General features: G+C 40.4%; 1 protein-coding gene across 1 annotated transcript in view; it reads right to left on the reverse strand.

The window, feature by feature from the left end:
- The window catches only part of BZW2 (basic leucine zipper and W2 domains 2), a 60536-nt gene that overhangs the window by 1474 nt on the left and 33499 nt on the right, over positions 1 to 25563 (reverse strand). The window contains exons 6-11 of the mRNA XM_054192972.1: positions 18575 to 18710; positions 14970 to 15079; positions 12958 to 13128; positions 12322 to 12468; positions 7965 to 8103; positions 1117 to 1239 (exon numbers count right to left, since the gene is read on the reverse strand). Of these exons, the coding sequence (XP_054048947.1) occupies positions 1117 to 1239; positions 7965 to 8103; positions 12322 to 12468; positions 12958 to 13128; positions 14970 to 15079; positions 18575 to 18710 (826 nt within the window). The remainder of the gene's footprint in view (positions 1 to 1116; positions 1240 to 7964; positions 8104 to 12321; positions 12469 to 12957; positions 13129 to 14969; positions 15080 to 18574; positions 18711 to 25563) is intronic.

Here is a 25563-nt window from a genome sequence, read left to right on the forward strand (position 1 = left end):
TTACATTAATTACATTTACATTTAATAAATACATTTAATTACATTAAATGGATGCAAATGAACACTAATAATTATATCCCTATCTATTACACATGGATTTATCTTCCCAACTGAGGTGGAACTGCTTTTCTATGCAAAAAAAAAGATATCTTATTCATTCAAAGTATTTTCCTATACAGAACATGAGAAAAAGAAAGTTAAGGACTAAAGAAACCAGTTCCCCATTCCAATAACTGTTTTAAAGCAGTAAATACAGACCACGTATCTTAGCCTGATCATTCAGCTAAAAGCAATTTCAGCTGCAGTGGCACGGGCAGGTTGATGCTGCGCTCACGTCGCCAGAACAGATGATAATAGCAGGGAAAGCACTGAGAGAGAAAAGCGTTGGGTTGCACATGCTAACAGCAAAGTACTTCACGCTGTCATCAGTGCAGCGTTCCTCCCCGCAGAAGCTTCAAGAATTTATCTACAGACAAGTGGTACCCGATGACTTAAGGACTTCACAAGGACACCACAAACATTAAAAAGCAGCAAGTGGTGTTAGGCTCGGGCATGACTGGAAACAATTTGGAGCAGTCATGCCTGCTGTTTTCTATTCTAAATCTGTACACTTCATAGAATCACAGAATGGTTCGCGTTGAAAGGGACCTTAAAGATCACCTAGTTCCAACCCCCCTGCCATGGGCAGGGACACCTCTCACTAGACCAGGTTGCTCAAAGCCCCATCCAGCCTGGCCTTGAACACTTCCAGGGATGGGGCATCCACAGCTTCCCTGGGCAACCTGTTCCAGTGCCTCACCATCCTCACGGGAAAGAATTTCTTCCTAATATCTAATCTAAATCTACCCACTTTCAGTTTGAGGCCGTTACCCCGTGTCCTATCATTACACTCCCTGATGAAGAGTCCCTCCCCATCCTTCCTGTAGCCCCCCTTTAGGTACTGGAAGGCCACTATAAGGTCTCCGCGGAGTCTTCTCTTCTCCAGGCAGAACAACCCCAACTCTCTCAACCTGTCAAATGTCTCTCAGCCTGCCATATGCACGGTACAATTAAAATCTGGAAAAATCAATTTTATTTGCCAAGACACTACCATATTTTTTTTTAATGAATCCGTACCTTCTTCAGCGTTTTGCAGCCACTCCACAAATTTCTTCATCTGGTCAAGAAAAACACTTTTGCCTTTAGCAACATGTGCTTCTTTATACCACTTGAGGATAGCTTCTTCACTCAGAACATCAGCTGAAATACAGATCAGTGTTTATAAAAAAATGAATGTATTTTTTTAGAGGTTAGAAGATTTTGAACATGAGGGAAGAAAGGGTTTTTTTTTTTAAAGGCAGCATAAAAAAAGTTAAATATGATCACAGTGGAACAAGCTTTGCATGAACTATATTAGGCTACAGCTACAGAATATCTGATGCATAAAAGGGATTCCAGATGCAATAAAATGTGCAATGTATTAGACTTAAAGTACCAAATGTTGTGCTTCTGTAAAGGACAGTTCTCTATTCATCTGCTTTAAATACACCATGTAAGATGGTTGGATAAAAAAAAATAAAAACCAAGTCAGTCTGCACATCTTAGAAGTTAGCACAATAAGAAATACCATGCTTTTTCTTGCTGTTTGATCACAAAACTGTGCATGGTTCTAGAAATGTGAAGTGACAGACACCTCCTGATTGAACAGTTAAATGACAGCCAGGAGGGATTTTTTTTTTCTTTTGCAATCATTTTCCCCTAAAGGTTTTATATTGTTTTTAGCTAATAAGTTCTAAAGCCACTATTCAGACCACCCAATTTTAAGGGACTGGCTCAGACGGACAGCACAGCTGACATTTTTCTGTCAGGCACCAAGAATAAAATAGCTGTCAGTGAGGGAATGTGAGGCTGAGTGAGGCTGAGAATAAAGGAACCCTAACAAACAGCAAGGACACTTATTGTTTCCAACAGATACAAATTTAGGTCTAGCAACAGACCTCTAGCCCTAGGAACAAAGCTCCTGCGATCCAGCCAAGCCAAATATCTCAGTAATTGATGGCTGTGGAGGCAAAATCTGGGATCCACAATGGCATTTTGGCAGTTACGTAACGCCAGAACAAAAAAAAAAAATCCAACTGTATTTGTTCTATAAAAAGACTAAAGACAGCTTTCTACATCTCATTAAAATTTCCATTCTTTTGGTCTTTGAACAAACTACCCTCCCTTGCTCTGCAAAATCAACACATTTACATCGAGTTCTTCCTGGCTTCCTTGAGCTCCTCGGTGCCATCCCACCCATTTGGCACCGACCCTGACCATCACCTTCTGCTTCAGCCTAAAGGTTACAGCAGATGTGGCGGGGAAGGGAAGGCGGCAAACTGAAATAAATGACACCAAACCCCCAAAGCTTCTGATCAAACGAGACAGAGCAGACACATTTCACAGATGCTGTAAACAGATGGAAGCAACCAGGGATACGTCTGAACTTCATCAAAACTATCCCAAGACATCCAACAGTAACCAAATATGAAGTATCCCTGAAAATGTGGAATTTAGTGAGTGTGTGTGACTGGAAGTTACCTTGTCCCTCAGACACTTCTCCAAAATAAAACCTCTTCTGCAGTTTGCTGCAACTGACAGTAAGCTGAAAACGCAGGGAAAACAGGACTGCGCTGGCTCTGGGCTTTTTTCAGTACTTGTAAAGCTGCACTGAGGGAACCCTACAAGTGGCACATTAACCTGTATCTTCCGGAAATCACAACCCACCACAATAAACTTTTTTCCCAATGTAACACAAACACTGGAGCTAAGAGAGAGGTTTCAAACATGTTGCATTAAATACTTGCCATTAGTCTTTAGCAGCAGCTCAAAGGCATTAGAGCATTTAACAAATCCGGATTTTCACTTAGCAAACTTGGAAATATTTCACACAGACTCTCATGAAAATGCACTTTTATCCCTGCATGTAAAAAGCTTCAGTTCACACAACTACATCCGCAGAATTACTCAAGGTGTGACATGTTTTATGATCCTTAGGGACAGGCAAAGAAAATCAGGAGAGACTTCAGGAAAAAAAAAAAAGAAAAAAAAAGGAAAAAAAGGAAAAAAGAAAAAAGAAAAAAAGGAAAAAAGAAAAAAGAAAAAAGAAGAAAAAGAAGAAAAAGAAGAAAAAGAAGAAAAAGAAGAAAAAGAAGAAAAAGAAGAAAAAGAAGAAAAAGAAGAAAAAGAAGAAAAAGAAGAAAAAGAAGAAAAAGAAGAAAAAGAAGAAAAAAGAGTAGAGCAATCTCCTTTCTGGGGCTCAAGCAAGCTCTTGGGCATTGTGGATATTTAGAAACACGGAGATGCTGTATCGAAGCAGCTGCAGAAGCCCGCTGCGGCATTACAGCTCATATTACAATACCGTACAAGGAAGCGCCTCCAGGTAGGCACATATCTCAGTCCAAGAGTAATAGGATTTAGGTTTATTTTTCTGATCTGCAGACTGTAAGCTCAATGGGTTTGTTACCAAAGTGGAAGGAGGAATTTCTCCCTCCCTCCCTCCCTTCCCAAAACCCCAAACCTGATAACAGCAGCGTGCGGTCTCACTGCCTGCCTCGAAGACTAAAACATTCTCAAGTCAGGTGGATGAAAAATTTGCCTGTATGTAACTCCATAGCAATAAGCCTCCTGCACTAACACAGAAGAACAAAATGCATTCAACTACAAAAAGGACAACTGCAACTCTCTCCTTTCATTTCTGAGCAATATTATTTGTAATACATTCATGCCTCCAGTGCTCCTAAGAGATGATATTCTCCTGTCAGCACAGAGATGCTCAATTAAACAATCATGCAGGACAGGGTGTAGTTAATCATACCTCTAGGTTGCTTTGAAGCAATGGGAACACTGAGGAGGAAGGGAATGATTCATTTTGTGTATATATATAGAGTTATTCCTCATTAAAGCTGATTATAGATGTATTTTAACAGCTGAACCTGAACACTGTGGTTTGTGGGTGTGTGCACATCGTTTTCACTGCAGTCCCAGGTGATGTCAGCCCGAAAGAGCTGGTTTTCCTGCAGGTGCAGCCAAATGCCACTCAAACCACCCACAGCCAGAGCCTCCAGGGACGCCCCTCATGAAAGGGAGAAGCTGAAGAGCAGAGACTCTGAAGAGCCCAGCGCCTTTACTGCAGGGTTAACTGGGAAGTTACTTGGAGTTCAGGTCTCAGCTTTGTACGAAATCACCCGGTTCAAATGAGTTTCGGCTTTCAACCCAAACTGCATAGCCATCGGCAGTAAAGGGAAAAGCACACCCTTGTCAGCTGCCAACACAGTCAATCAATCTGCAAAATTCAACTCTATTGCAGCTAACTCAGTTGGGAGGACAGAGCCTTAAGGCAAAGGCTCTTTCAACGCAAGGAATGTCACCCACAGTACAGTTAAGGTCTTTATGATTGGGGGTTTTTTTTGCTGGGAAAATTTTGCATCCTGTACCAGAAGAAAGTAGTTGAATAATGAAGATATTTACAGATAATTGTGTTCCATAAAAAACTCCAAAACCTGCGTATCGAGAGGAACTTGAAGATTTAGTTCTTTTAAGTGCAGGATTCCTGCAGCCTTTGAGAAGACAGTCTGCATCGTTTGGTTACGACATCTCTGTACTGCAAAAGAGTATCTCTGAGGCCTAATTATGCTGCCACGCTACTTCTCATGTACTTGTGATTTATTTTTTTTTTTCCGTATTTCGTAAAGGTTGTCTTGAATTCTAATGCAAAAGTACACAGAGGCTTTGTGCCTGCTAACGACATTTGCTGTTCAAAGGGTGGAACTGTGATCCTTGTGAAAGGAATGGTAGTCATTCCAATAGCATCAAGATTTCACATTTGAAATTTCCAGGTTGGACACAAACTAAAAGAAAGGAGATTCTGCAAGTGAATATGATATATAGCACGTAATCCAATAACAACAATGTTTATTTTAGACAGAGTTGAGGGACACAGTGCAACATGGAATGGACTAAAGACCAATATACGTCTTACAGTGCAAGAATAACTAGCTAAGAGGCTGGCAAACTCAGCAGGTGTCACTCAGGAGATATCAGTAATTCTTATTCTGCAACTGGCTTTTAGATTATTGATGAAAATGCAGTTGGTAGATTTACAATTGCACTGGCTTTTAAGTGATAACCAGAGAAGCAACATCACTGCCAGGGATCAGTACAGAACTGGACAGGTTTTTTTCCCTCTATACTGTACCAGGAACACAAAATAATAATAATAATAATGATGATGATGATGTCAAGAAGCCTTAACTGACTACAGAACTGCTTTTGCAGATTACATCTACAAGCTGGTACAAAGCTGCTACCACGTAAGGGAAAATGGGGCCTGGGCTTTCACTGGGGGAAAAGTGGATATTCCTCCTTGTTTAGAGACAGAATTAAAAAAACAACCAACACCACAGGCTTCCAAGACCTTCTAGGTGCTAATGAGTCCCGCCGTTCCTGTTAATATGTTTAGGTATTTCCGGGTAATTCCCAGGAAAGTGATTCAAGGGCTATTTCATGATGGAAATATGGGAAGGATTTAAATGTAAGATATTGGACATGCTGAGGAGAGCAACTAAATTTGTCAAAGCATAAGTGGCATTTGCTGCCTATCGTCACTGCTGATTATCTTCATGCCGAGGAAGCACTCCCTTATAATGAGTAATAAGCAATAAGTCCATATTCGTGCTGGTAGATAGCTGCATTTCTGTCTGCCCATCCACAGATAGAGTCATAGAATCACAGAATGGTTCGGGTTGGAAGGGACCTTAAAGATCATCTAGTTCCAACCCCCCTGCCATGGGCAGGGACACCTCCCAGTAGACCAGGCTGCTCAAAGCCTCATCCAGCCTGGCCTCGAACGATACTTCAGATGCCTTTATTTGTCACTAGAAAAAGTTCATTAGGTACCCTGAAACCTCTCCAGATCCTGTGCAGGTTACACCTGAAGCACAACAGAAAGGGAAATATGGGTGTCTGTGGTTCCCTCACCACCAACACAGCCAGTAATAGCTTTTGGGGGCTGTTTTCCTTGACTATTAGGAAACAGAAGACACGCTGTCAGCAGCAACTTATCTACAGTGAAGTGCATGTCTCTAAAAAGACTTGACGGCTTGCTTCTAGTGGATAGGTATGAACTGGGGAGAAGGAGAGGGTGAGATCTACCAGCATGAAAATGAAGCAGAGGCAGGCAAGCCAAAGCCACGAGCTGTTAAAGCTCAATAACATCATGTGGGAGAAAAGACGAATTGGAGGACTAGCGCTCCCAGAATCTTCCCTGGTTAACGCGTTAGCGTGTCCTCACCTAATGGACACTGTTTAACTCCAAAGCTGGCTTAAATAGATGGAACTAATGACTTCCTTACTGTGTCCAACACTCAGCTAGTGGCTGTAAAGTCAGGCAGGCAGTGGCTAGTAGGCAGCAGTAAGTCTGCCAAACAGGGGAGATCCAGCTCCAGCCTAAATGGCGTCAGGAAGGGCTGGCAGTTGCACCACCGCATGACTGCATCAGATGGCAGAGAGGCAGGTGCTCCGGCATGCCTGTCCGAGATATTCCAGGCAGGAATACGGGCACGGCGAGTACTGCACATACTGGACACTCTCAACTCACGGCTTCCATCAACAGGCCACACTGTAGCTCCAAACACTCTTCTGGACATTGCGTGAATATCCTAAATGATATTGTGGCACCTGTAGTGCTGAGTCTTCTCACCCTCCCTAACAAGCCTGCCCGAGTACATCTCCAGAGTCAGAACAAGAGCGCGTGGGGTGAGCAAAGTAGGTGGGAACTGGGTTCTTGGGGCATGTTAAACCTAATGTACAATTTAGTTATTTATTTTCTTTTTTTAAAATACTTTGAATGTCAGGGTTGCTCTTGCAGGCTAATGCAGTAATTAATTTACAAAAATTCTGAAGGGAATCCTACACAAGACTGTTTCTGGTTTAACTATCACTTACAATCTGACCGCACAGCAGCTACGGCGCTCATTCACCGTGCCCAAAGTGAATTTTCTTTTCCAGAGAAAACTGAATAAAGCGCTTGCTGTAGGTTGCAGTTTCAAGTTTGTCCTCAGTCATTAATAGCGTTTACAAATCATAGAATTTTAGAGCAGAGGGATAAGGTGTATTGCTTTTTCTTGTGATCATTGAGGCCATGCTATATTGACACAAGGATGGAAATAAATCCACACGATTCACTTCTACCTTCTGAAGCCATGAAACTATTTTAACAGCCTGAACTTGTTTGCCTTGAACATGTACCTGGACACAACAGGGTGAACAAAGATCAATATTGGGTTTCTACTCCTGCTGATTTTTCTCCTTCAACTATTTATAGCAAGAATGTCGGAACAAACTACTTGGCACCCACCCACCACATGCAGTGCAAGACCATTAGTCTCTATGACAACCTGATCAGAATAAACTTGCGAAGAAGTCAACTTTGCAATAAAAATTAAATCCCTCAAACTACGGCACCTGCAAGAAATTGGCAGGGAAAGGAAAAGAAGAATAAAGCAAGCTCCTTCTGGCGGGAAGGGAGTAACAAACAAAAACCACAAAACAACCCTGAAAAATCTTCCTGCCAAGAGGGTTTGCACTTTCAAGGTTTCCTAAAACCAAGCTCTAATCTACTTTTTAAATCTGTCAGGAATTTATAGAAATGTATTCCTAGAATCGGTTTTATACAAGGACTAAACTGCATTTGATCAGACTGTGGATGGTGCTTGGATCCTGTTCATGCTTCTTGACTACGGGATAAGCGCAACAGAGAGAGAAGGGCTTGTTTTGGCTTTTCCTGCTGCCACGCGCTCCTTTAAGCTATCAAAACATAAGGTATTTCAGAGTTCAACGCAACCTTCTCCTATACAATACCCAGAGAACGTCCGTTTCCTATTACATTTTAGGTGAGTGGTTGGCATAGAGAATCCACGCATAGAACAGTGCAGAGAGACTTGTACCTTTATAAAAGAGTACCACGATCTTCTGAAAGGCTTTCATGAAGTGGATGTTGTCATAACAGTACTCCTGCACCTTCTGGAGAAGAATCAACTCTGACTGGCCTTGAGTGCTGAACACAGCAAGCAGGGGGGCATATTGCTGCAAAAAGGATAAAAAAACAAAATGCATGTCAGTATACTGAAAATAAAAATAAATATTTTTTTTTAATGCAGGCATCATGAATTTAATCCCTGAAAATCTGTTTCACTGAAACCTTAGATTTACTCGCCAGTTGCATTTCCTTAAAGACACTCAATGCATGTACATAAATATCCATCAGCTTTTGTGAGACATGCTGCATCCTGTGAGCTAAAATTCAGTATCACTTATAGATACTGAAGTTTGCATGATCAATTTATAAAGTCCATATCTTGGAGTACTGCTGTTCGTACGTTTCACAAGACAGCATGCTGCTGATTCAGGAGCGATACTTTATTGATGTTGGTAACATAAGACATCCAAAGATGAAGCACATGAAAATACAAATCTGTAGTTTCACAGGGGTTTCAAAAGTGCCAGGAAATTGAATTACATTAAATTATTTCAGGCTAACTGTGATCAAGTGTCATTATTTTTTCTTGTTATCACCATCAGAGTATCACAACCTTTGCTTTGGTAAACAACAATGTTTTCAAAGCACAGCATTAACTGCTAAGTTTATTCTGAAAAAACAGTAGCAGTATATTTCATTATCTTTTCCCAGAATTTATTAATATAATAAAAGATAAAGCAAAAACTTCTTTGGTATGATTTTTTTTCCCTCTAATTTCAGATCTTAAAATAAAGAGTTATGTCAGAGGACCATATCCCGTTCATTCTTTCCTTAAAAAATATGGTGTTTAATATCCATATCTCTCCAATTTCCTTTCCTCTTAGCTTGTAGTGAGTCCAGCTAAGACTGCAATCTTAAATTTAAGTAATATTAACAGCATTTTTCAGAGCTGAAGGAAGATAAATAACCCTTAATCTTCAGAGCCCCATGCCAAATAAGGTTACTATTGTTCTTGCACTGCTCAGTTCACTTTTCATTGTTTTCAGTAACACTGTCAGTTTGGCATTTTTCAGCTGGATTTGCAATGGCAAATGGTCTGCTGATGGACGCAGTCAGGTAACAAATCACCCACCAGCCACAGCACCAATGGACGCGTTAAAGAGTGCGTACACTTCAGGGCTTCTTTACCCAGAGCTAAATCCTGAGGGTTTTACTCAACATGATCCATGGAAAAAAAACAACTATTAAAACACATGAAAATTGACTAAAATATGAAAAGTCGGTCCAGAATGTCTTTTCCAAAATAATGATCGTCTATTAATTTAAAGACAGAGAGCGCAAGAAATCACACAGCAACTGTAACAGGAGCAGCTAGGCAGGCAGACAGCATTATTACTTTGGGAAGAAACTTCCTTAACAAAGTAACCATGAGAAATTACCAGAAGTAGCTAACATCGGAGGGCGAGTTTTTCACTTCTGGCAGGTATAGCCACATCTTTAGAAACAACGTTACTGTTTTGGTAAAAGCACTGCAAAACTTGTGCAGGCTTTGGGTAACAAGACTCTCTTTTTCCCCTTTTGGCCCTTGATGCATCCGGCGGGGATCTAGGCAAGTTGCCGGGAGGCAGGGCAATATACAGTGCAGTTCCTGTATTTAACAGCATCAGCAGAACCCACTCCCATCCACAGGTCTGTGAAGTGCTGTTGCCTATAAGCGTTAAATAATTTATAAAAAAAATTCCTGTCTTTTCAGTTTAGAAGAGAGATACCTTCATTTTGCCACATCTGACTGACTCCTTTCACGTTCTTATCTCCTCAACTGGTACAGACTTAAAATTATAAGTTTCACAAGTGCTAAGGAACCGTAAAATAAGCTTCCTCTCATCGCCAGCTGAGCTCAGTGGCATTATTTTCCATTTGCCTCAGGTTAGGTAGCAGTGGGTCAGCAGCTGCAGTGCCATGAAGGTCAGACCAAAGCAGCGTGAATTGTCTGGAGGCTTCTCCCCACCCGCAGGGAATGTCTCTTCTCTGCACTGCAGATGGCCTAGGGGCCAAGCCCCAGTGTCACAGCAAGGTTACTGGGACGATAAAAAGCTTATCCTGTAGGATTCAGGATTTAACAGCTTGCCCTGTCTCCTCTTCAGCGCCTGCCAGTCCTGCCATGCGGATGGCACATGTGGCATTTACTGGTTCATGGTTGCCCACCACCTCCATTAGGAAGCCACCCATCCAGTAAAGTTTGTTAAGGAACTGTAAACTAGGTCAATATTCTGTGCCTTGACATATCTTTTTAGGGACCCCTCGTATACAGCTTGCTAAAAGAAATTTAATAAATCCAAGAGACTAGTATCCAGATGTCAAAGCTTTGGGAACTGCGCTTTGTGAAAGTTATCTGTCAGGTACAGCCATACAAGAATAAATCCCACCACCTGAAACGTCCTATGTCCAGTATGTATTTACACACATCCTGACTCATGCCACCAGGGCAAAATAACTCCAGGATTGTTTCAGGGCAGGTCGGCACACAGGAGGGCACAGGAACTAGGCTCTGTGTCAGGCTAACAGCGTTAATCTGGTTTCTGGAGTTCACTGACACATTGGGTCAGCTGAGAGCCCACAGAGAAGAATCCAAGATCTGTCTACCTATCCATAAAGGAAGGACGTGAAACAGATGCTGTTCATATTTGAATACTGAAATGTAAAGACGCAGCTAGCAATGTCTAAATTTCTACTTCTACTGCTTCTTTTAAAATCTTGCCTCTAAACGCAAACAGTGAATACCCCATACAAATTTGTCCTCTGTTTTTAAACAGTAGATGTAGCTAGAAAGATACCTATCTTATATAAGCAAGGTGTTTTACCTAATTTAGTAGGGTTACATACATAGCTGATGTCTTGTGTCATTGAGATGCACAGGACTAAGCATCCAGCCAACAATATTTGTACAAAGCCAGCTATGTTTCTCTTTTCCCAGTGTTCAAATATTCCAAAAAGTGTTTGTTAATTTGCCCTGCAGTACTGGACCATAAATCTCAATGGATACTCTGTTACAGCTGAGAGAGATATGATCTTTTTTTTTTTTTACATCAAAAGAACAAGAAAAACGATGTCTTCTCCTCCTTCTGGAAACTATCTCGTCTTTCTACTGCTGTTTGGGTCACTTGAGAAGACTTCAAGGCATTTAATTTTACCATCAAAGACTACACAAGATCCCAAGCGACTACATTTCTAAGATGACTGATTGGGAAACCAAATTCAGATGAAAGGACAGCAGTAGTAGGAGCTAAACCAACGTGGGAACTCCAAGTATGGAGAGGCATCCAATATGAAGAAGAAAGGAATTCAGATCAAGCTTAAGATCCATTTTACCATAAAGAATAAAGTAGAGATTGCTTCTGTCCTAGGGCAAATCTTTGTAGCCTTGGCTATGAGGAAGTATTCTCTTGCTCATGGTTTACCAGCTTAAAAGGACTAATTCTGCCAAAAAGCCTCTCTGCCTCTGTTCTCAGTTCAAGTGTCTTGCACTGCACAATTCCTTCAGACTTAGATGAGGAATACCGACCATAGCAATGACTCCGATGCCTCTGCACTTTTTTTAGGTTTGGGTGTTTTTTTCCACTCCAAAGTCATAAGAGTTTTTGTACCAACATGCAACTGTGATACTGCAATCTGTCACCACTTAGCAAACCACAGCCCGTCTTTCTATGCTTTCAGTTCCCTCATCCACAAGGACATACCTGGATCAGAGATGACCCACGCTATAGAGCGCGCATGCTCTCAAGCCAGCTCCTGGCTTATTAGTTGACAAGTTGCTGAGTATCCAGCTCCTACAGACAACATCGGTAACAACCGTTTCACTGATTCTGAGCTCTGCCTGGATCTAACTAACTGTGCAAAGCCAGCAGAGGTGTCACCACCTCACCATGCTCCCAGAACTTCTTTGCTTCTGGCAAAGACATCGCACAGGCGGTTCCTGCAGGCTTACTAGTCAGATGTGAGCAGATCTGAGTCTCAGCATTGTCCCCAAGGCAAAGAGCCCCTCAGGATCCGGTACATTGAGGAAGCACGAGGCAGAGGCGCTCAGGCTGTGACTACCTCCGTTTGCCCTGGTTCTCTGCACTCTATGCCTCAGGGTATCCCATAATCTGAACTACCTCAATTTTGCATTCATTTGACTAAAGCAGAAGGGACTATACACAATGCTTGGTGTGCCCGGTGTCAGCCTTCAAAACTCTAGATCTCCTGGATTTAAAAGGTAAAAATTTGACAGCTGTAGAACATATTCTGTTAATTCACAGCAGCCCCCTCCCCACCCACACACACACCTTTAGATGTTTGAGGGCTTGCTCTGCAACCAGCTCTTCTTTCTTGTTCCATTCCACAGCATTCATGACACAGGTCCACAGGAGACCGATCACTGCCGGCTCTGGCAGCTCATTTCTTTTCATTTCCTCTTTTACATAGAGCACTACCTGGAGCAGGAAATAAACTGCTGTCATAAGCAACGCTCCCAATCAACCAGAAACGATGCTGACATACCAAATACTTGCAGTCATTTACAAATAACATCATGTTATAGAAGTAATAGGAAAGGAAATTAGAACAAGAATAAAAAAGGAAGCGTTTAGCATGTTTTTATTTAGCAACATTACTATTACTTGACTACAAGTTTTGTCCCTCCCCTCCAACCTGACTCTTAATGCAGTTAAGTGAAATACATTCTCATCAAGCCTAGCTGAACAGAGAAAACCAAACCCCATAGTGGGCTGCACTCGCAAATCCAGAGGATGTTTTGTTGCTTTACTCTTAAGCACAGAGTGAACTGATGAGTAAATTAAAATAATTTAAAGAAAAGCAGTGGAAATCTACGCAGAGGTGCTCATATCTGTTCCTCTTCACTTACTGTTAAGTCTTTGACTATTATTATATAAACAGAAGTCATAAAACCCCCCACTTTTTACCTCTTTAATTGGGCATTCCTGAGAGAGACGTTCTTGTAGCTCTTTTTGAAGTTCTTTACGAGTCCCCAGTGACTGCTGAACTCTAAGGAAATCTGAGAGCTCTTTTAGACCTGCTTCAGTGAAATACTTGGCAAAATGGTCCACATTCTGCCGGTTGGCTGGAAATAGTTCCTAAAAAGACAGGAATGCTCTCTGTTAAATAAATAACCAACTATGACTCTTGACAGAATGGAAGGAACAATTTTTAAGAATGAACAGTGGGAATCACCTGGTACTGCACTTAAAAAAAAGCCGATGCTTGTATTAATGCTGGAAAAGTCAACACTTCAGTCATAGTGTGTTTCGTCATAGTGAAGGGAAAAATGATGGTCAGTGGCACAAATAACCTAACACCCTCTCCACACAAAGTGCACGTACTTATGAATAGCTGTGAGCTTATGATGTCGCTCAAAACAGTCCTCAAAGAAATTGCGCCTTTTCCAGATTCCAAGAGTCTTGTAGGGAAAGCACAAAGGAATAGATGGTAAAGCCATTATATGCAAAGCACATTTATCGTGCCCTCCCCGTGCATCCACACATTTACCCCTTAAGAAAAATACACTTAGCAATACATACATGGCCCAGCATCCTGGCCTGATGTCGCTACTCTGCTGAGCAATGATTAACACTAATGCATCACGTCACAAAAATCACAAAATCCACTTTGTACTGTTAACATTAACTCCTGCAGGCATTTCTAATTTGAAGACACTGTCATTCTATGATTTGCGGAAGTCCAGATACTTAGAAAAGGTAAAATAATTCTTTAGAACAGCAAATGCCCCATCTTGGCAAGGATTCTATGGCATTTGCTTACCATCCAGTTCTTGGTGCTTAACAATGACCTGTGGGATGGATAGAACTTTTTTGACAAAGAAGCTAGAGACCCTCAATCTGTCCACTTACCTAAAATGAGATTAAGAAGGCATGTATGCCTAAAGTATCATCTGATACTTTATAGTTCTTTAATGAGCATAATGAGAGCCAACAGCTGAAATCTTAAATCAGTCAAGTTTGAAATAGAAATAAGATGCAGTTTGCTTCCCCCCCCCCCAATAAAAAGTGTCATTAGCCCACTTCCCAGATTTATGGCAAATTATTTATGACTTGGACTCTTAAAATCAAATACCAATTGAAGAGATGAAGGGGTGTGGGAGGTTGCTTCACTTTTGAAATTTTCTTGCCTAATCATAAATTATTGAGGTAGAAACAGGAAATACTGCTGAAATTCTGCAGGCAGGATGTAGCACATTTGATTAGATTATCGCAGCAGCAATCTTTTTGAGGATTAAAAAAGCCCTATTGATCTTCAGAAAGACACTGGGAGAGAAAGGCACATGACACTGATGCATATTCATATATACTCTAAATACCTCAGGCCATCGCTACAAACCCAGAACACAGGTTTTAAGTCCAAAGGCTGAAAGCCTTCCTGCATTGCTCCTACTGGGTCTGCTGTCATCACTCCAAGAGCATTTATACTATCCAGATGGCTGTTGCTGCAGAAAATTAGCTTACTGTGCTTTTGCTATACTATTTAAATGCTGTCGCTTTGGAAACTTATATTCTAATCATAACCCTTTATACTTTATTTATTATTTACAAAAGTAAAACATATTTCAAAAAATAAAAGTCCTCACGCACAGTCGCTGGTGGTGTGTGTTTTGTTAGCAGTGGTTAGAGAAAAAACCCCACACATTTAATTAATTCCCAAGCCCCATATATACAGTATTGCAGAAGGCATTTTACTACAGGAAAAATAGCGACAGAATGTAAAAGCATGCGATATTTAATATTCCTGAACCTGTATCAGTGCTACAGCCATAACAATATTGCTGTGATTCATAATATTTAAAAAATGCTAAGAGAGTCTGAGGGGAAGTTAACATGCTTACAGCAAACTACCATCTGCATTTTATTTCCTTCTCTTTCCCAAGGAGAGATAAGGATAATTGAAAATATATTGTACTTACTAGCAATCTCTTATCGAGGTTGGCTTTCCTTAAAGCAGAGGTAACAGAATTGGCATCTTTCTCTGCCATCCATGCTTTAAAAAGCTTTACAGCAAAAGAGGCTGCAATCCCTGTTTCAGAAAAAACACAAAACATGCTTAAGCAATTTTCAACATGAATTAGAGATGGCTATAAGAATTACAAGGTTACAAAATGGTTACAAGAATACGGAACGAAAATACACTTACGACAACAGGACCAAACACACAGAGCTGAAATGCTCCACAGAGCTGAAATGCTCATTTTTCTCTTTAATGCAGTATTAATTTCCTGAAGTATGCTAGATTGTTTGAAAATCTTTTCATTCTGTATCACCCATCTCCATTCAATTATTCAAAGATTTTCTTTACAATTATTTTTCCTACCTCTCCAATTTAGCGACCAAGTCCAATGCAGAAGGAAAAATTATGCGTTAAATCAGTGAGGAAATGAAGGTACAAAATAATAAAGGACAGTCAGGATTAAGAACTGAAAAAAACCCATCTCTTCAAAGGGCTTTTCAGCAAGTCCTGGAACAGGGTTAAATAACTTTGCAACTTCAAGGTAACTGTTTGTACCCCATTCTCCTTGGAGGCATTTAGTAGCTGGCAGGACCAGGCACAAATGCTATTTTAAGTGTAAAAATTCCTTCCTCGAGGCGCAACTTAGTATTTTGTGCATTAAATCAAACAAACTCTACCTCCGGTAGCTGTAGCTTTCCCAGGGGAGCTAAGAAACCATCAGCCCCATACCTCTTACTTCTCTGTTTCCTAGAGCAGCACCACCACGGCTCTGCTCCAGCTTCTCGCCTGCGAGCGGCAAGTGCAGGGAGCTGAAGGAAGCTGAAAGGTCTCAGAGACGGAGACCCAGCTCATCCTTGAGGAAGGTCCCCTGCAGGCCAGTTAAGCTTCTCCATACTACACTCATGTCAACATTTACAGCACTACGGAGGGTGGTGATAATGATAGTGGTACACTATGTTACAGCCAGTCATTATAATTTTCTGTTTCACCTCCAAACAGTCCTGAAGCTCTGAGAGCTAGATGGGACCTACTGGTAGGAAGTAGCTTTGTCATTCTTAGCCACTTTCTAGACAGATATCCATTCTTTTTATTTCTAGGATGCACTGACTAAATGAGTCATCAAACAAGAACAGAAGAGATTATTCCCAGAGAAGCGTGAACTTCATTAACATTCATTACAGACCTTGACTGTTATGACAGTTTTGGCAACCTTATTTCAAGAGCTTAGTCGTAAGACATGATCCTCGGAAAAGTACTATATATGGAACCATCATTGCACAATGCCACTCCAAGAGAGGCCTACAAATACGACTTTGGGCTTGTTTTACATGTTGTACAGCAGGTTCCAAGTGAAACCAGCACGATGAAGCAATCGTTAAGTTCTGTGGGCTGACTTGTCAAGGCTGACAAAGCCTGGCCAACCAACAGGGAACCTAGGTGTAATGTCAACCTGTAATTTCTGACCTGCAGACATAGTTCAGCGTATCTGATGTGCTTATGAGTTCAATACCAACATCTCTGGTCTCTGTCACCAAGCACTGTCCCCAGTACCCATGTCCTAAACCCTTTTTCAAGTTTTAGCTTAAAACAAAACAAGTTTTATGCCAGTACAAATATTAGAGAGAGGCTGCTCCAGGGCTTCACTACCCACATTGTTTTCAAACTTACTTCTAATTTAAAGTTCAAATTTATTGTTGTCCAGTTCCTATACTCTATTCGTGTGCTGCCACTGTCTTTTCCCATAAATAGCTCTTATCTTTTTCTGGTGTTTCTCCTATTTGCAGAAAACAACTTCAACCATTCATTTTATTGATTAACGCTGTTCGCTGATCTTTACATTTACATTGGTTTTTCAGCATGGGTGACAAGAAGGGTATACCTAACCCTCATGAAGTTTCACCACTGCCTAGACCTTTCTCTGTCTCTGCTAGAATTACGTCAGCAATCCCCAAAAAGACATTTTTTCCCACCTATACATCACAGTAAAAGTAATGACAACACTGAAAAAGGGTAATCCTAAAATGGATTAGGTATTTGTCCTCAAGCTTGATAGATCAGCACAATCTATTCTCTCTCCCTTTCAGCCAACTCTTTGCCAATGTTAACAATTGCCATGCTGATCAATAACTCCCTCAGATAATTTTTTCCTCATTTATTTTAACCTCATTTGCCTGCAGCATTGTTTTTTGTAAATCAAAGTATCAAGTTTATTTTTAGATCTACCTGTTTTAAGCCTTGATCATTTTCCTGTTTTTCATTTATCTTTGCATCTTTAATTATTCTTCCATAAAAGATCTATTCCAGAACACTGATTGAACAATCTTGTCCTCAAATGCTGACACATGTACATTTTTAGTATACATAAACCAAGAACCAACAGTATATGTAAGCTCCCGACAAAAGTTTAGGGTTCCTAGAAACAGAAGTTCATAATGCAAATGGAATTTGTTCTAGGAATTGTACATAACAATTGTATTCCTAAAATGTTACATTTTAAATATAACAAACTACTTGCGTTTTAAAGATTTGAGTTTTCAGAAGCCTCTTGTCTTCCCATAACTACGAACAGACTTTGACTTAAAAACATTGCAGGCAACCTCCCTAAGACATGGATTAGTGCTTTTGTTTGAATTTTCTCCTGGTTTAATTCTGATTCCAAAAGCTGTGGCTGATGACAGAGCAAAGCTGCAGCTGTGGCTTTTCTTTCTGCAGCATTTAAAAAACAAATGCAATGGCTAACATGCTGCAAATGAGAACACGAAGTTAGAATACTTTTTTTTTTTTTAAATGAAAGTTAGAATACATTTTAGCTAATACATAGCTCTAACAAAACCAAATGATTTCAAGAAAAATGTTCAACGCTGACAATGCATTTGCAATTATTCTAGGTAGTAACTGGCAGAGAAAGACACTGTTGAGCAATCATTTGGAAAATCAAGACTCCAAGGTAGGTGGCTATAAATGAATAACTAAATAAAAACCCTTAAAAAGAAAAAGCAAAAAAAAGTAATCTCAAAAAGGCATTATACCCTGAGACTGAAAGAGCAGTTACTCATCATATGGTACACAAAAGTCCACGGGAAAATGTATCAATCACTGATCACTACTGGTATCAAGGCAAAATGAGGGTTTGAATTATTATTATTTTTTTCTTCTGCAATATCCCATTGACCTCCATGTGCTCCCTGTGCCACTTCACACTCATGTGCACAAGATATTGGCAACACTTGAAAAAATGCTAGTAGCCATATCTCAGGAATAGATGTTATACTTCACACTTTTATAGTATCACAATAATACATATATTCTACAATTTTGCACACACATGTATAACTTTCAAAAACCATAAATCCTTGGGGATTTGTTTTTGCTTTTTTCCTATGTTTGGCTGCCCTCTTATTAGATTTCACAAAGTATGTTGGCCATTGCTACCTGTATACACATCTGCTTTAAAATACTGATTTCCGTTGTGCAGTTTCAGGCTTCCAACATAGAAAGTATACTGCAATAAATACATCTCCGATTAAAGCCAATGTAAAAAAAAAAGATCATACAGAAAATTACCTTCTTTGACTATATTGTCAGTGAAGAGACTTGTTAAAATTGTAGCAGGAAGAGTCCCGTTGGCTAACAGGATGCCAGAAAGCATTGCCAGCTTTGTCTGTTCTGTCTCAGTAAAGGCTTTAAGAAACAGCAGAAGCTGTGGGTCAGACAAGAAAAATAAAATAAAAAAAAAAGATACATTTGAGCCATGGGCAATGATAACAGGTAGAGACGAGTATTAGCAGTTTAATTTCTTATTTCTCAAGAAGTCCCACTATAAATAATAGCAATCACGTCACAATCACGGCAGTGCTATTTCACTAATCGCTTATAACTTCACGTTCCGTAAGAACGCAAGCATGTGGAATATGGCCTTACTAAGGGAAATAAGGCCTGCCTTCTCCAGATATAGGTACACATGTATAAAAATAAAAGTGCTTGTTAAAGGCTTGAGACCCACAGAAATTATGGGATCACAGACTTGCTGATTTCAACAGGCTGACAGGAGCCTGCCCATTCACGTCTTCTGACTTCGGACTAAGCCCCACACAGTTGCAGTTGATCTTCTAGCTTACAAAAGCTATTACTCATGTGAACAATAAAAGGATGAGAAAGTTTCCTGTTTTCCTTTTGGGGAAGGGAACACAGCACAATTACGATAGTTTTTTCTATTGACTAAAATAAGAAATATATTTCAAGTTCAGACATTCTTGATAAAGCTGACAAAGGAGAGACGGGAACAAAAGCTGCTTTAAGACCTTGCCATTCCCACTACTAATTACAAGAGGAAAAAAATAGCTTGAGAAAAAATTACAAGTCTCACAATCTTAACTGCTAATAAATCTGACATATGTATTTACCTCTTACAAGTCTAAAAAAGGCAACTAAGTCTATTTTAAATATCTTAATTTCATATGTTAAAATGAATGATTTGAAAGCGTACCACTGAAGTACACTACACCTCTTTTCCTTTACATCAGGAAAAAAAATGTGCAAAAGCAGGTTTTGTCAATAGCATTCCTGTTAACAATAATGTTTTCTCAACATGTTGTTAGCAGTCACAACATGGGTGATGGGAAAAAGGAGGCTGGACAGCAAAGGGCAGCTTCATTCATTGCGAAAAGCTGCTGACTCCATCAGAAGCTAGCTTACAAATTTACCATCCCCACAAGCAAAAAAAGAAAAAAAAAAAGAAAAAAAAAAAGACTGCAGACATCCATTTCTGAAGTTAAAAAACCAATACTCATCTCCCTCTTCAACTACCAGCAGTTTATTCACCTACCTTCTGCTGTCATTACGCCCTCCTTCCTTCTCCAAATAAGCAATAAACACAATCAAAGCAGAACAGCTCATTCTGATGGAAAAGTCCCACCTGGTCTCCAAATTAAGGGTATTTCTTAATTATCAAATCCTACCCATACAAAGGGACAGAATATCACACATGTCCCTGGGCTTGTTTGTCACCGTGGACACTGAGAGCTCTTCTCCAAGATCACAGAATCTTCATGGTTGGAAAGGACCCTTAAGATCATCGAGTCCAACCAAACAACCTACAATCTCTGCCACTAGAGCATGCCCTGAAGTGCCACATCTAGACGTTTCTTAAACACCTCTAGGGATGGTGACTCAGCCATCTCCCTGGGCAGGCTGTTCCAGTGCCTGACCACTCTTTCAGTAAAGTCATTCTTCCTAATATCTAATCTAAACCCCCCCTGCCACAACTTCAGACCATTTCCTCTGGTCCTGTCATTATTCACCTGGGAGAAGAGGCCAACACCCACCTCTCTCCACCTCCTTTCAGGTAGTTGTAGAGGGCAATGAGGTCTCCCCTCAGCCTCCTCTTCTCCAAGCTAAACATGCCCAGCTCCCTCAGCCTCTCCTCATGTGACCTGGTCTCCAGAGCCCTCACCAGCCTGGTAGCTCTCCTCTGGACACGCTCCAGCACTTCAATGTCCCTCTTGTACAGAGGGGCCCAGAACTGAACTCAGTACTTGAGGTGAGGCCTCACCAGTGCCGAGTACAGAGGCATGATGACTTCCCTACTCCTGCTGGCCACGCTATTCCTGATACAAGCCAGAATGCTGTTGGCCTTCTTGGCCACCTGGGCACACTGCTGGCTCATGTTAAGCTGGCCATCCACCAGCACCCCCAGGTCCTTTTCTGCTGGGCAGCTTTCCAGCCACTCTGCCCCAAGCCTGTAGCGTTGCTTGGGGTTGTTGTGACCGAAATGCAGGACCCGGCACTTGGCCTTGTTAAACCTCATACAGCATCGATCCAGCCTGTCCAGGTCCCTCTGTAGAGCCTTCCTACCCTCAAGCAGATCAACATGCCCGCCTAGTTTGGTGTCGTCTGCAAACTTACTGAGGGTGCACTCAATCCCCTCATCCAGATCATTGATAATATCAGCTATCTAAGTAGCTTATCATTAATTGTAAAGCTTTCTCAACATAGTGATATTTTTAAAATCCAGATAACTAATGAAGCAAGTTATTAAAACTCACGCAGCGTTTTATGAATAGCTCTGCTCTGTATCAGTGAACAGAACTGATAAAAACCTCATTCATACGGTAGTACTTACATAACAACATCACTTTTAAATTACAGCTTACACAGGCCTGAATGATTCAGCCACAGACTAATCATTTGGCTGAAGCCCACTTGAAAAAACCCAACCAAACAAATGAGCGCAACATCCAGTTTTAGCTTAAAAGAAAAATTATGAAACTATAAAATCTCAAGGTGTAATTTTATTTCGGCAAACTGTGACTCACAACCAAAAAATGTACGAAAATTTGGGATGCAGATGAATGGAATTATAGTTTCTAAATATACGTGTGAGAAACAAGTGGTGTGCTGTGTTTCCAAATGCAGCAATTAACTGGCATATATAATAGTGCAGGTAAAGGAACTCCAGGGCCACATTTAATGGGAAGAATGAAAACATTTTTACAGGATTTCAATATAAACCTAGTACAAAATGGAGGCCTGGTGATTTAAACCTTTCTTTATATAAGCTTTACCAACAATACTGTACCAAAATGAGATCTGCACAAGAAAAAAATTGGAGTTAGACCTTTTGCTCTTCACTGTAAGTACTGAGACTGTTAATAAAGAGGAAACAGCTTTAGATTTCTGTGTAGCCTACTTTAACTCTTTTTCCTTCTGCTCCCATATAAGTAAGAGATGTGGGTTTTGATTAGAAAGTGGTCACACTGACTACTTTAACATGACAAACCAGGTTTTGACATACTTCTGAGCTGTAACCTCCCTTGGGTTTTGTCAGTAACGAGTAGATCATGAACAGTTCTACCCCTTCAGATCAGATTTAAGTCACGAAAGCAACAACGGCAGGAAATCCAGCTGCAAAGCTGGGGTTACGCAGCCCAAGGTGGAGAAGGATTCTAAGAGAAGGACATCCAAATATTTATCAGCTTCAGTTTTGAGAAATACACATTTGTTCAAACGTTTTGCAAGGTCTGAAATCACATATCTACAAAGTTCACAGCCTCACCCTCTTCCCTTTCCTTTGAAATACGGTTCTTGAAAGTCTCTTAGCATGAATCTGAATTATGGTGTTCTTGAACTGTACCCCATTGCAGTATGTTTTGAGCAGCAGCCTTGTCTTCTACACGTCTCTCACTATTTAAAGTACTGCTGGTGCTACTAGCATGATTTTTGTTTTACTAACATTTTTGAAAAGCAGCTCAAATAAACTTATACATGTCATTTTCTGCTGCTCAAGGACATTATTCTATATTTTCAAGCAATTGTGAAACATAGTTTCACAATTAAACATAATTTAGGGGGAGAATGGGTGATAAGGAGAATGAAAAGCTTTAATAAACCCACTTAAAAACCACCAAAAAGAACAAAACATTCAGTTCAAAGCTGTTGTTTCAGATTTTTACTGCTAATTACTTCAGGAGCTCTTCTTTTACCACCACTATTACAAACCTCAGCAGGGAAGTCACAAAATGTCCAAGTCACTTCAGAATAGTATCAAACCACCCACAGAAAGTTCCCGCTGATGCTTAGCCAAGGATTGGAATTACTGCTTTTGTTAGCTACAGACTGATTGCAGGCATAAAATGCGCAGTTCTGGCTCAGAATTTTGTATTTCTCTCATAGCTATAAGAACTCCCACCTATTTAAGTGGGAGTTCAGAATGCCTAATAAGCACAAGACCAGACCTAATGTGCTGTTCCATGCTATTTTTGTCTTTAAAGAAAAAGTCTTTTAGGCACAAAGTGTGGGCATAAAAGATACGCACAAGTAAAGATACGCACGGAACATTAAAAAGCATATAAGAAAAGTGCTTCTGCTCTCTTGCGATCTGGAAAACTTAATAGTGAAAATTAAGGAATTTTATCCACACAGGGAGTGTGGTGTCTTTTTATATCTTCGTTATCTGAAGTGGTCTGTTGCTTTAGCATCTGAGAGTTTGTCACATCTGTAGACAAGCAGCAATGGAGAAGGTAGCTAACATAACAACAGATACCCGCTGACTGATTCTTGCCTTTCATTTAGCTGACTTAAAGCATCTCTGTTTACGCCCCATTTGATCTCAGAATGTTAGTCTCTTCTTATTTCATAATCCCCAGCTTGATTTAGGGTTGCTTCATTAGGAAAACTGGAACACGAACAAAGGACCTCATAACGTCTCCCAGTACTTCAGACATTCTCATAAGACTCCATAATATTTACCACCGTTAGGACAAAAACATACTTACCTGTACTTTTTCCCAATTCTGATAAAAAATCCCCCAACAGCATATAGAATGCCACTTAAACATGCAAACACACTATATAGAAAGCTAATAGTGCATTCTTTATCCGCTGACCTGAACAGAAATACATACGTAAGAAAGATGAACACAAATTTGGAACTGAGAATTTTGCTAAAATTATTGTAAAATGTTGTCATAGGTCTATGCTGGTACACTGGGCAGTGCTCACATGAACTTAAGCTGCCTATATCAAAGCCCAACGGGTGAGAAATGCATATAAACATCTTTGTCTTTTGTTGAAATTGCTTGCACAAAATAATTCAGATGTAAAAATTTCGATGTATGGTTTGCTTATGTCACTAGAACAAAGAACTGGCAATTTTGGAGGGAGAGAGTTAAGAAATAAAATAGTTGAAAGCCAGAAGCAGACAAAAAAAGGGAAAGGTGCTGGAAAATAATAATGTCCTAACAACAAAATTATGAACTAGAAGACATAAAAGCAAATACTTGTACAAATACTGCCATTTAAGACAATCTCTCTTGAAAGAGAAGTCCCACTGACACCATCTGCTTCTTTAGCGTGAAACTGCTGGTTTTGCCTTGTTTTTTTTAGCATGACTTTTTCTGTGAGAAGAGCTAATTTTCCCCCCAAGTGCCCTAGCTGCCTAACGCATCTGCCAGAAAAATCACTTTCATTGCTGGGACAGTGACCCATGAAACAACATCAAGGAGTCGCTCTCTTGCTTTTCTAACTACCAACTAACTGCAGTAGTCTTTGAACTATTAAATCTTGCAGAACCACCTTCTAGAAATACTAATGTATCTATCTTCTGACCGTCTGTGAGCAGCTACTCTCACACAAGTTACTGCACATGGGGATTAAAGCATTAAATAGTTAAAAACCCAGCAGCCTCATCAGCGAGAAGACAGTCACTTGGTGGGTTCACGCAAGCAGGGTGAGGAAGAAAGTAAGCAAAAGGCATCTACCAATAGTCCTCAAGGTTTTTAAGGCAATGACCACACAGGTGCGATACGCAGGCCCAGACTTTCACAACCACCTTCCCAGTTTGTCATTGTCAGATAAACTGCCTTAACTGAGGAAGAGAGTGCACCCAGCACCCCCGCCGAAAGGCCAGGTCCCCAGGAGCCGCGCTGAGATTCACACCAGAGCTAAGGGTGGTGATGGAAGGGCAGATGGAAAAATTACCCCCCAGCCTAGGACCCCTATGCAAACCTCATCTTGTGATCAGGATATAATCTGACACTGAAAACTATAAAAAAGATGTATGCAGAATTGAGATTTGCAGTCTGCAAAGTGAACGAGCCCACTCTGACCCTGTGCTACCATGGCTAGGGTGCTTCCAATGCTTTTAAATGAGCATCATGACTCCAGTCACACAGTACCTCAAATTATTTGCATTCTCTCAAGCTAGTTTCTTCCTCAACTAGAGAGCCTATTATACATCTACCATAGTCTCATCTTGTTATTAAGTGCGCAAAGTGAATTCTTAGAAACTTAAAGGACTCAAACCCAAGCAAGTTACAGAAGAGCGAGGAGGCGGCTTGAATTGACATGGCACTTGCTTAATATGCTGAACACTCTCTGAAACTTGAATGCTATGAGTCAGCGCTTCTCATGTCAATGATTATAGTAATTAACAGCAAGAACATTAGATTTGTGTGGGGAAAGAGGTAAATTTAGGTCTTTAGAAGGATGTACTGAGCAATCAGCATCAGTTAATAGGCATGCTGGCCACAAGCGTGAAAATAATTTCCTATATGAGCAAGAATGTATAAATCAGAGCCAAATTTATCAGAGCCACAAGAGGTGGCAGGGAGGCATCGTGCTCCAGACTTACCCTCACTTGACCCTTGAAGCAATCTTTCTAATGCTTAAATGATATGGAAACACACTTTTACTTTTAACAAACATGGTATTTTAGTCACAGGACAGGTTTTGTCATTATCAGCATGCCTGTTAACTCACAGCACAGCACAGTGATTATTACTTGTTCAGGCCATTAGAAAAAGATATTTACATCTGTTACTAGGAACTCAAAATAGACAAAATAAATCTGTATTTTGTTTTTCAAAAATTTCTACCCAGGTTTCTCCTGTCTCCTTAGAATTCAGTATCACAAAACAAAACAGTTTCCATAAATATCCAGTACAGTCTAAGAGGCAAATCCTGTGCACTCTGACAGTGGTGGTGACTTTCTCTTGCACATATCTATGCCCTCAAATATGCAAACTTGTGGTCAGGATTCATTCCACGATGCAGGA

The sequence above is a fragment of the Rissa tridactyla genome, chromosome 2 (assembly GCF_028500815.1).
Source record: "Rissa tridactyla isolate bRisTri1 chromosome 2, bRisTri1.patW.cur.20221130, whole genome shotgun sequence".
Lineage (NCBI taxonomy): Eukaryota > Metazoa > Chordata > Aves > Charadriiformes > Laridae > Rissa > Rissa tridactyla.